The sequence below is a fragment of the Condylura cristata genome, unplaced genomic scaffold, assembly GCF_000260355.1.
Source record: "Condylura cristata isolate star-nosed mole 26May11 unplaced genomic scaffold, ConCri1.0 scaffold00053, whole genome shotgun sequence".
NCBI lineage: Eukaryota > Metazoa > Chordata > Mammalia > Eulipotyphla > Talpidae > Condylura > Condylura cristata.
The window spans coordinates 1073152-1085676 of record NW_004567154.1 but is presented as its reverse complement, the minus strand read 5'-3'; the positions used below and the strand labels follow the sequence as shown (position 1 = coordinate 1085676).

At 39.1% G+C, this 12525-nt stretch overlaps 1 protein-coding gene across 2 annotated transcripts in view; it reads left to right on the top strand.

Annotated features, from left to right (window-relative positions):
• The first annotated feature begins 469 nt into the window (after positions 1-469).
• PHF8 (PHD finger protein 8) overlaps positions 470-12525 on the top strand; it is a 172502-nt gene continuing 160446 nt past the window's right edge. For both annotated transcript variants that reach the window (XM_012734313.1, XM_004695007.2), the window contains exons 1-2: positions 470-605; positions 1544-1732. In XM_012734313.1, the coding sequence (XP_012589767.1) occupies positions 1635-1732 (98 nt within the window). In that variant the 5' untranslated portion in view covers positions 470-605; positions 1544-1634. The remainder of the gene's footprint in view (positions 606-1543; positions 1733-12525) is intronic.

The following is a 12525-nucleotide window of genomic DNA, read 5'->3' as shown; positions in this document are numbered from 1 at the left end:
ACTTCCTCGTTATTTTGAATAAACTTTATTGACTCTTCCGAATACCCTGCCACCGCCACCCGGGCTGATCCCGGCGACTTTCGGGGCCGTTTTGCTGTGATTTGGCCGTCGGTCATCTCATTCCTCGTTGTTTTGCTCGCGGCTATCTCCTGCGACTCGGCGACGCCACCGCTCGCCCCCTCCCCGGACGGCCGTCGGACTAGGCCCGAGCCACGGTCTCGGGTAGGCCCTTACAGCCGGGCCGGGCCGGGCCGGGGCTGGAGAAGCTACCCTGAAGCACCGCGGAGCGGCCGGGGCCGCCGGCCCAGCGGGTGATTTGAGGGGCGGCGAGCGTGGCTCGCAGCCTTGCGGTGACGCTCCCAGAATTCGGCGCGCGCAGTCGGTGGGGCCGGAACTGCCGGCTGTGCCTCTGCGGAGCTAGGCGCCGAGCGGCTCCGGAGCGAGCCCGGCCGCCAGGGCGTCGGTGAGACTGAGGTCTGCGGACGTGAGGAATCCCTGCAGCTTGCAGACAAGAGGCCCCGTACAGGTCTCGGGACCGGAGACATTCTTGTCAGGTTGGGACGTTGGGAGGTTCCTGTCAGTTTGGGAGGCGTGAAGAGATTCTTGTAAGTTTCCGGGGCTCTGAGGATGTTCCTGACAGTTTAAGGATCTGTGATGAGAATCCTGTCAGTTCTGGGGGACAGGGGCGTCCTCATCAGTTTGAGGGGCTGCGAAAAGATGCCTGCCAGTTTCTGAGAGGTGGGGGAAAAAATCGTTGCTTAGTTTTGCGGGAGCGCGAGAAAATTCTAGTCAGTTTCAGGGATTTCAAAGAGATTCTTTTTAGTTTCACGGGTGCGAGGAGAACCCTTGAAGTAGAGGACGATCTGATCAGTTTTGAAATTGAGATTGATTTTAGTGGAGGGGAGAGAACAGGGGAATAGATTCCTGATTGGTCATGTAACAGGGTGGGAGGTGGAACGATTTGGAAGAGTGGAGGAAAAAGATCGTTTAAACTCTGAGAACACGACCCCAGAACTGTGGGTGATTTGAGTTAAGCACCTTGTCTGCCTTGTTTCTCAAGCCATCGAGGTAATTTTCGAGTAATCAACTTCCAGGGATCCTTCATCTTTTCTCCTGCCGCCCCGATTTTAGGGGTGAGGAAAGGGTCTTTTTTCTGAGGTTCCCCTAGCCTCATTTCTTAAGAAGGCTGTGGTTTGCGTCATAATAAAAACCATGGAGAGCAAGGCAAGGGTGCAGTAAGGGATTAAAGAAGCTTCCTGAAAAAGCATCAGATATTTCCCTGAAGCCCTGAAAGAAGTTCTCACTGACCTGGGGGCCAAAGAATGGGAGGAAAATAAAACCGCCTCCATGCCAGAGCGTTGTTCTTTATTTGTTGCATACTGAAGGCCAGTGGGCTTTCTCTGATTGCCCCCTACAGCAGCACCAGCTGTGTTGCATCCCGGAGCAGAGCGGTAACTCCCCATTTGTGCACCGAGGGTTGGTACCCGGGGTGGGGGTGGGGGAGGACGTGATTCCCTGTGTTAAAAGTGTTGTTTGTGTCCAGCATTATCCGGAAAGGACTTGTACCGCTGTCTCCCACTCTTCTTGACGCTGCGAACCTGGCTGGTCGCCTAAGACTCCAAAACCAGGCGAAGATGGCCTCAGTGCCGGTGTATTGCCTCTGCCGGCTGCCTTACGATGTGACCCGCTTCATGATCGAGTGTGACATGTGTCAGGACTGGTTTCATGGCAGGTAAGCTGGGGAAGGCCAGATTGGACTTGGTGCAGTGGCAGGGTGCACACTTTTCTCTATTCTCATCTGTTTTAGGTTTCATTCAGAAACTTTTCCCCATTTTCTTCTGAGCATTAACTTTAGCCCACCTCTCAGACTCGGGTTCTTCCAGCTCTCCTAAAAGACTAGGGCCCAATAAACCTTGGCTTCTGCTTTCTACTCTCTCTTTTCCTATGTGCATTTTTTCTTTGCATTCTTCTTTTGAAATTTTTCCTATTTAGAAAATGATTCTTTCCAGCCACAAAGAAATTTTTGTATTCTGGCAATTTTGTTTTGCCTCAGGCACAAGGTTTGGGCGAGATACTAGAGCATTTTTGAGATATTTGAGTCCACCAAACATGGATTTGTGTTTGCAACTTACTATCAGAGTGACCTTGAGCAAGTTGCTTTGCCTCTGAGCCTCATTGTCTTCACCTATAAAATATATCTAATATATCCTTGCTGATTATTTGAAGCATTTTGCATGAGGACAGAAATATAGTAATGTTTTATTTCTACAATATTACTGAGCCATCTGACTAAACTGAATTAAGCTAGAGAGATATTGGGTAAAGTAGCAAGAGGAAAGCCACTAATGAATTCCCTGGGTTAACCAGGGGTGCACATAAACGCCTGTCACCTAGGATTCCAGAAAGGTTAGTGTGTGGAATAAAAGTTATAGTATTACTTTATTAAATTGGAACTTAAGTCCCAGCTATGGAAAGAAACCCACTAGAGGGATTTTTACACTGCAGTACAACAAAACAGTGTATGGTGCCGTTCCCCTCCTCTTGCATGTTAGATTTAGAGTTTTCAATTGTCACTAATCCCAAAGGAGCTGTTTATGGGGTGTGTATGGTCTGTACCAGAGACCAAACTGAAGGTGCTATTGCTGCTGGAATTCTGCTTTTAGTAGGGACTATCCTGCGCAGTGCATACAAATTCATATTCAGCTGATCTTTATTTAATATTTACTGTGCACCAGGTGCACAGTACTATTTACTGCTTCATGTTACTTCATTTAAAAGCAGATAGACTTAGGTGGGAAGCTTCTTTGTTTCCCCTGGAAATAAATGGGAATTAAGATGTCTTCCAAGATTCTTAGTATCCCTCACTAGTGCTGATCAGGTCACTCCTTTGCTTAAAGTTCTGTCAGTGGTTCCCCTACAGAATAAGTCAGTCTCTTTTGTGTGAAAGATAAGATACTTCATGATCTACTTGTTCAGTATCATTTCCTGCCCTTCCTCCTCCCTGTTCTTTATGTCCCAGCAAGACTTAGCTACACATAATTCTGGGAAAATTTTATATTCCTTTTATGCCTCTTTGTTTTTCACATGCTGCTCCCTTTAATGTCTTCTCTTTTGCAACTCATAGGATACCTCCTATAAAAGACCTCTTTCCTTTGGGTTATTATTATTTGGATACATCCTTATTGAAAGCCAATTATTTCATCATATCACAGTTACAGAAATATCTGTATCACTCATTAGCCAGAGCTACCTGAGAACTGAGGTGTCATCTTTTCATTTTTGTTATATCTAGGACCTTACATGCTAAACATGTAATAGATGTTGAGCACATTTGGAATGAATGAATGAATGAATGAGTCTTTTAAAAGAAAGTTCATGCATTTGCTTTCAATTTTTATGGGAAGTTGTAGGTTCATACCTGGAAAGTGAACTGCTCATGATATAGAGACCCTAAATGCAGAGTCTGGGAATAGGTAACAGTAATGAATACTTCCTGTATGCTTCTTGTGTGCCAGGTCCCATGACAGGGATCTGAATCAGTTATCTCATTTAATTTCCACCTAAGCCTGAAAGTTAGATATTTTCTTTTTTAATATGTAAATTTTATTTCTGATTACATAGAAGAGACGATCTTTGTAGGAAATACCAAAAAAGAATAGAAAAGGAAATAAAAATCACCTATGAGCCTACTCTTCAACAGAACTTACTCCTAAATTTTTTGTTGTATTAATTCCCACTGTTTGATTTAAAATATAGAAATTTTCTTTACAATATTGCATTGTATTATACATATCATATTATAAACTGGCTTTTGTTCTAATTTAACATTACAATGTAAATATTTTACCAGGTCACTAAATATTCATGTAAACCTAATTTCTGTGTCATATATGTGTCCCCATATATGTGTGTCATCAGTTACTAGGTCATTTCCTCTGTAGTTGGATAGTATGTTATTCCTACTTTTTTATATTACAAATGTTATTTTGATGTTAGAGAAACTTCAGGGATTCTGGAAATGTTTTGCATTTTAATAGAGGTTAAAACAAAAAGAAAACACATGAATATTTTTGTACAGTAGACACTTGACATTTACAAGGCATATCTCTGATGCCTTTAAAAATTCCAAATTTGGGAGAGGGACTCTGTTGGCACAAGGGGTTAAAGTGCAACAATATGAAGGTATCTATAGCCACTGAAGCACAAGTTCCATGCCAGGCCGGGGAGGTGACCCACATGGTCAGGCAGACCTCTCCTGTCTTGCCTGCTGCTTCCCTCAGCAGTGTATTTCGGTCAATCTGCCTGTTCTGTCTCCATTCTGTCTCTGATAAATCCTTTCCTTCCATGCACTTCTGTCCTGTACCCTATTTCTGATATGCATAAATAAATAAATCTTTTAAAATATTCAAAATTTGGGCCATCATCCTTCTTAATCATATTCTGAGTCCTAGGTTTGTGTACATAGCATGACACGTTAACTGCTTAAAATTTATTTCCCATGAAAGAAACCAAGTTTTTATCTCTTCTCATGATGCTTTTTCTAGGCTACTAGAGAACAAGGAAGCCAGCTGAGCGTGAGGTCCTTGGTAGATAGTTGTTCTTGCATACTCAGTGCACACATAAGAGGTTCATAGTGTTCCATTTAAATTTGTACTCTAGCACAATTGAAATTTATTTGATATTGTGGGCTTTTAATGATTACACACAGTAATTAAGTCTACAAATGCTAATGGTGATGCAAATCTATTTACATCTCTGATGACTTCCATAGGCTAGATTTCTTACCAGTTAGGAACTAACTGGTTAATTGCTAGAAAGTTTATAGCAAGGAAAGTGACTATTCCATCTTACTGTGAATCTGAAACTCATGGAGGTTAAGTGATTTTATGAGTCTGGATTTGAACTTAGAATTATCTGGCTTTAGAGTCCAGGTTCTGCCAAGCAGAAAAAATACAGTGCAGCTCCATTTCTCCTACTACAAGGGACTGGGTTTCTCAAAGCCATTTTGATTTGTAGAGTAGTGGTCTCAAAGTTAGCATGCTTGGAAGTTCTGTTAGAACAAACGATAGGTAGGCCACATGTACAGGGTTTTCTGATTTGGCAGATGAGTAGGGGACTCCCCTTGAGAACCACCAGTCTATTTCTCTTTTCAGTTCTGTCATTTTTTGCTTTACATTTGGAGTGACATTTTTTATGGACTGTATATAATTCACTATTACTTTCACCTACTCTGTCAATCTCTTTTAATTGGTATATTTAGACCATTTATACTTATGCAGTTATGCAGTTATTGATATGTGAGGACCTAAGTCTACCTACCTATATATATATATATATAAGATTTATTTATTTATGCATACAGAACTGGGGTACAGGCCAGAGGTTCAGGGGCAGTGAGAGGATTCATCAAAGACAGAGTGGGGAGCAGAACAGGCAGATTGGCCAAGTACACTGCTGAGGGGAGCAGTAGGTGAGTCAGGAGAGGTCTGCCGCGCCATGTGGATCACTTCTGGGGCTGGGGATTGAACTCGCACTAAAGTGGCCGCAGCCAGCTTGCATTGCTGTGTCCTAACCCATTGAGCCAGAGAGGGTCTTGTATTTTTTTTTTTTTGTCTTTCCCTTGTTCCTTATTTCTGTGCTTTCTCTTGCCTTCCTTTGATTACTTAAACCTTTTCTAAAATTTTGTTTTGATTTATTAAATTGAGCTTATCAGCCTGTTGCTTAAATATGTGGTTATGTGTTGTTAGGTGGTTTCATAATTGTGTAATTAATTACACAAATCTAGATAGTACAACCTATCTACACCTAGGCTTTTTGGTTTAACCTTTTGGGACCACTGTTGTATATGTGGTCTGTCATTGATTGAAATGTCTTTAAGCAAAGTATGAGTATAGCTTTTTCAGTGCTTGCTCTAGGCATTAACATAATACATACATAACTTACCACAATCTACGGATATTGACATTTTACCACTTTGAGTGAAGAATAGAAACTTAACTCCCCTTTAAATTCCTTTATGTTTCCTTGTTTATTATATAAATATCTTAACTATTTCTTCTACACTCATTGAAAACCACAACAGTATTATAGTTGTTGCTCCTAATATCAAACATAGAAAACTCAAGAGGAGAAACTATATAATATTAACTCATATTTATTATTTCCTTTGTTCTCTTTTGTTTCCTGATATTCCCAAAGATTCCTTCTTTTATCATTTCCTTTCTGTTTAAAGAGCTTCCTTTAGTCATTCTTTGAGGATGGTTCTGATGTCCACAAATACTCTTAGATTTCCTTCATATGAAAATGTCTTGAGGGCCCTCCCTGGTGGCACAGCAGGTTAGGGCACAGCACTCCAAGTTAGCTAGCCTCAGCCATTTCAGTGCCACTTGGATCCCCAGCCCCGTAGGTGACCCACATGGCGCAGCAGACCTCTCCTGTCTCGCCTGCTGCTCCCCTCAGCAGTGTACTTGGTCAATCTGTCTGTTCTGCTCCCCACTCTGTGGTGAATCCTTTCACCACCCCTGCACCTCTGGCCTGCACCCCAGTTCTGTATGCATTAATAAATAAATCTCTTGAATTCCTGAAAGATCTTTCCATCTGATATCAGATTTTGGGGTTCCAAGTTCTTTTCTTTCAGCACTTGATAACCATTTTGCTACTTTTTGCCTCTATATTTTCTGTTGAGTGAGCCTCTGTCCTTACAATTAGTGTTCTCCTTTAGGTAATTTGTCATTTGTCTCTCACTGTCATCAAGATTTTTTCTTTGCCTTTTGTATTCAGGAGTTTGATTATTGCTTTTTTCCAGTGTGGATTTCTTTGGGCTTATCTTTTGTTTTAGTTTTTATAGGTTGATGAAACTGTTCATTTTTATGCTATTTTTTTTCAGTTCTATTAAGGTATACTTGACATACATCATTAAGCTTAAAGTATATAGCATAATTTGTCTTACATATACTGTGAAATTATTACTGCAGTAATGATTACTGTTTGGTGATATCTCATTTGTGATTCTAGATTACATTTCTAGAATAAAAAGAAAAGGAAAAAAATTTTTCTCCTAGTCATGAAAAGTCTTCGGATTTACTCTCCTAAAAACTTTTATGTAAATTATGCAGCAGTGTTAACTATAGCCATCATGTTATACACTACATCCCTGGTATAACAGGAGCTTTGTACCTTTTGACTACTTTCCTCCATTGCTCCCTAGAGGAATCCCTATAGAATTCCCTCTTTTTCTGTTTGTTTGTTTTAAAGATTCCACATATAGGTGAGATCATACATTATTTGTCTTTTTCTGGCTTGACTTACTTCACTCAGCTTAATAATACTGTTAAAGTTCATTCATGTTGCATTTGGTAGGATTTTCCTTTTCAATTAAATTTTTTTTGTTTTTTTATAGAGGCATAATTGACATGTAGCATTATATTAGTTTCAGGTGTATAGCATAATTATTTTATTCTTGTATGTATTACAAAATGATCATGCTGTACAGCAAATTCATACAACTAATTTATACAACTAATTTATAACTGGATATTTGTGCCTTTTGCCTATTCACTTTAACCTATTTTTCCCACCTCTCATCCCATGCCTCTGGAAACCACCTATCTGTTCTTTCTATCTGTGAGTTTGGCACCTTTATTTCTGATGAATAAAACATATGGTCATATGGTAATTTTTTTTTGCCTCTCTGACTTATTTGCACAATGATGCTAAAAGCAAGATTTCCCCTTTAATGGATGTATTGCTTTATATATATGTGTGTGTTTCTCACATTTTCTTTATCCATTCATTCATCCACGGCCATGTAGTTTGCTCATGTCTTGACTATTATAAATAAATAATGCTGCAATGAACACGTGGGGGTATGTGTGTCTTTTCAAATTAGGATTTTTGTTTTCTTCATATAAATGCCCAGAAGTGGAATTGTTGGATATAGAGTAGTTCTATTTTAATTAATTTATATTATCCTATGCCTTTGCTGGACAGGTTCAATGACCTAGTGGCCTGGCCTGGCTGTCCTGTTATGAAATTTTTCAGGAACCTGCATACTGTTTACATAGTGACTACATTAGTTTACATTCCTACCAACAATGTGAGAGGGTTTCCTTTTCTCTTCACCAAAACTAATTTTTTTCTTATCTTTTTGATAATAGGGATTCTAATAGCTGTTCAGTGATATCTCATTTGTGATTATAGACTTACATTTCCTGATGATTAATGATGTTGAGCACCCTGTCATGTACAAGTTGGCCGCATCTTTGGGAAGATGTCTATTAGATACTCTATCCATTTTTCAGTTGGGTTGCTTGCGTGTTTTTTTATTGCTATTGAGTTGTGAGTACTTTATGGTCTCTTATTTTTTTTTTTATTTTTTAAAGATTTATTTATTTGTGCATACAGACCTGGGGTACAGGCCAGAGGTTCAGGGGTGGTGAGAGGATTCACCAGAGACAGAGTGGGGAACAGAACAGGCAGATGGATGAAGTACACTGCTGAGGGGAGCAGCGGGCGGGTCAGGAGAGGTCTGCCGTGCCATGTGGTCACCTCCGGGACAGGTGGGATCGAACTCATGCGGAAGTGGCTTTAGCTTCTTAGTGCTGTGCTTTAACCTGCTGTGCCACCATGGAGGGCCCCTTTATGGTCTTTTTTAATTTTAAATTTTTTATATTTACTTTCTTAGAGTAAATAATTTTGGACTTTATATATTTTTAAAATTTTATTTTATTTTATGTATATTTTACATCATTCTTCCTTTTTGTATAATGCATGCTATCTCCTCTTAGGTATAGTCCCTGAAAAGTGTTCAACAATCACCATAGTCCCTTGTGTAAGAACACCTTCCTTCTCCTGCAGATTGTCTATGATTAATAGTTGCCTGTTAATTTTTTTTCTTAATTTATTATAATTACTTTTTTTTCTTGGTCACTTACTCGGATCCCTTACATTCCTCCTATAAATGAAGCCATCAGGTATTTTTCTTTTTACTTCAAGCTTATTTCACAGAGCTGAATCCCTCCCAACTCCATCTAGATTGTTACGACTGGCATGAGTTTTATCTTTTTTAATTGCTGAATAGTATCCTATTGTGTACACATTCCATATCTTTGATCCAGTCATCTATTTTTGGGCATTTGGGTTGTTATCATATCTTAGCTATTGTTAATAGTGCTGCAGTAAACATAGGGGTGTAGGAATCCTTTTGAATAAATATTTTTGTGTCCTTTGGGTAGATTTCTGTGAATGGAATTGCTGGGTTATACGGAAGCTCCAGTTTTAGTTTTTTGAGGAACCTCCACACAGCTTTCCATAGTGGTTGGACCAGTTTGCATTCCTACCAGCAGTGTAGGAGAGTTCCTTTTTACCTGAATCCTCACCAACATTTGTTTCCTGTTTTTTGAATATGTGCTATTCTTGCTGGTATAAGGTGGTATCACATTCTGGTTATGATTTGCATTTCCCTAATTACAAGTGATTTTGAACATTTTTCATATACCTGTTGGCTATTTGTATTTCCTCTTTGGAGAAGTGTCTTTTTAGCCCTTCTGCCCATTTTTTTCCTGGATTGTCTTACTTGTTTTTGTTGAATCTCATCAGCTCTTTGTAGATCTTTGTGATCAGTCCCTTATCACTAGTATTTTGTACATTTCCCCCCCCCCCAATCATTAGTATATCTTTGTTTTGGTTAATGTCTCTTTTGCTGTCTAGAAGCTTTTTGATATGATGTAGTCCTACCTGTTCATCTTTTCCATTACTTTCTTTGCTTTTTAATTTTTTAAAATTGTTTATTTTTTACATCATTTTTCATTTTTGTATAATGTGTGCGTTCTCATCCCCGTTATAGTCCCCATAAAATTCCCACCACCAATTGACCTGTGTACCATCACCATAGTCCCTTGTGCTCTTACTACCCCTTTTTTGATCCTCTTTCCTTACCTGTAGAATGTCTCTGATTTATAGTTATTTTTGATTGTGATATTTACTTTATTATAATTATTCTTTTTTATTCTGATCCCTTATATGAATCCTCTACATTCATCCTAAGAGTGAAACCAGCTGGTATTTTCTTTTTCTTTCTGGCTTATCTCACTGAGCATGATCTCTTCCAGCTTCATCCATGTTGCTGCGAATGACATGACTATCTTTTTAGATTGATAATTAATATTCCATTGTGTATATATACCACATCTTTTTGATCCAATTCCTATTTTTGGGCAGTTGGGTTGTTTCCATAGCTTATTGTAAACAGTGCTGCAATAAGCATAGGGGTGCTTAAACATTAAATTAATGTTTTTGTGTGCTTTGGGTAAATACTTAGGAGTGGAATTGTTGGATTGTATGGAAGCTCCATTTTTTGCTTTTTGAGGAACCTCCAAACAGCTTTCCATAGTGGTTGGACCATTTTACATTCCTACCAGCAGTGTAGGAGGGTTCCTTTTTCTCCACATCCTCATCAACAATTTGTTTTTTTTTTTTAAATATGTGCCACATTCTCACTGATGTGAGATGGTATCTCATTGTGGTTTTGATTTGCATTTCCCTGATTGCAAGTGATACTGAACATTTTTTCATATGCTGTTGGCCGTTTGCATTTCCTCTTCAGAGAATTGTCTTTTTAGCTCTTCTACCCAGTTTTTGATTGGATTGTTTACTTTTTTTTTGTTGAGTTTTGTCAGCTCTTTGTGGATCTTTGTGATCAGTCTCTTATCATTCATGCTGTGTGCAAAAATTTTCTCCCAATCAGTGAGCTGTCTCTTTATTTTGGTTAATGTTTCTTTTGCTCTACAAAACTCTTTAAATTTGATGTAATCCCATCAGTTAATCCATTCCTTCACTATATTTGCTTTGGGTGATGTGTCATTAAAGTTGTCACTGAGGTATATGTTATGTAGAGTTTCACCTATATTTTCTTCTGTATATTTTATGGTTTCAGGTTTTTAATCCATTTTGAGCTGGTTTTTTAAATGGTGTGAGGTAGTGGTCTAGCTTCATTTTTTGCACTTAGTGGCCAATTTTCTCAGCACCATTTATTGAACAGTTTTTCTTTGTTCCATTTCATATTCTTTGCTCCTTTGTCAAAGATTAGTTGTCTGTAAATCTATGGGTTTATTTCTGGGTTTCCTGTTTGATTCCATTTGGTCTGTGTGTCTGTTCTTGTTCCAGTACCATGCAGTTATAATTATTATGGCTGTGCAGGTTAGTTTGAATTCTGGGAGTGTGATACCATTCTCCTTCCTTTTGGCCAGGAGAGCTTTGGCTATTTGAGATTTTTTGTGGTCCATATGAATTTCACATATGAATTTCACAAGTGTTTGTTCTATCTCTTTGAAGAACTCATTGAAATTTTTATTGGAATAGTATTGAATCTGTGAATTGCTTTTGGTAGGATGGCCATTTGATAATATTAGTTCTTCCAGTTCATGAACAGGGATGTCTTTCCATTCCTTTTTTTTTTAAAGTGTTATATATTTATGCATATAAGAACTGGGGTATATGTCAGAGGTGCAGGGGGATGAGAGGATTTACCAGAGACAGTGGGGAACAGAGCAAGCAGATCTATCAAAATACACTGCTGAGGGTTTCAGTGGGTGAGACAGGACAGGTCTGCTGTACCATGTAGGTTACCTCCCTGGCTGGCCAGGGGTTGAACTTAGTGCTGAATTGGCTAACAATAGCTTGACAGTGCTGTCTTTAACCCCTGTACCACCAGGGAGACCCTGTCTTTCCATTTCTTTGTGTCTTCTTCTTTCTTTTAATAACGTTTTATAATTTTCTTTTGTATAGTCCCTTTATCTCTCTTGTTAGGTTTATTACCAGGTATTTGATTTTATTTTTCTTTCAGTTACAAAAGGGATGTTTTTCTTTATTTCTCCCTCATATTGAGTGTTTACATATAGGAAGTCTACTAATTTTTGTGCATTGGTTTTTGTATCCTGTTACTTTACCAAACTGGTTGAATATATTTTTTTAAGATTTATTTATTTATTCATACAGAACTGGGGTACAGGCCAGAGATGCGGAGGGTGAGAGAATTCACCAGAGACAGAGTGGGAAGCAGAACAGGCAGATCGACGAAGTACACTGCTGAGGGGAGCAGCGGGCGGGTCAGGAGAGGTCTGCCATGCCATGTGAATCACCTTCGGGGCAGGCTGGGAAGTGAACTCATGCGGAAGTGGCTTAAGTTTCTCAGTGCAGTGCTTTAACCGGCTGCGCCACCAAAGTGCTCCTGAATATTTTGATTAGTTTTTCTGTGGAGCTTTCAGAGTTCTCTGTATATTATCATGGCATCTGCAAATAGTGATAGTTTTACTTTTTCTTTCCCTATTTGTTTTCCTTGCGTATCTTTCTCTTCTTGTATTTCTCTGGGTAGGACTTCCATTATTATACTGAAAAGTGGTGTGGATGTGGACATCCTTGTCTTGTTCTAGATCTTAAGGAAAGTCTTTAAGCTTTTCCCCACTGAAAATTATATTGGCTGTGGGTTTGTCATGTACTCTTGATTATGTTAAGATATGTTCCTTCTAT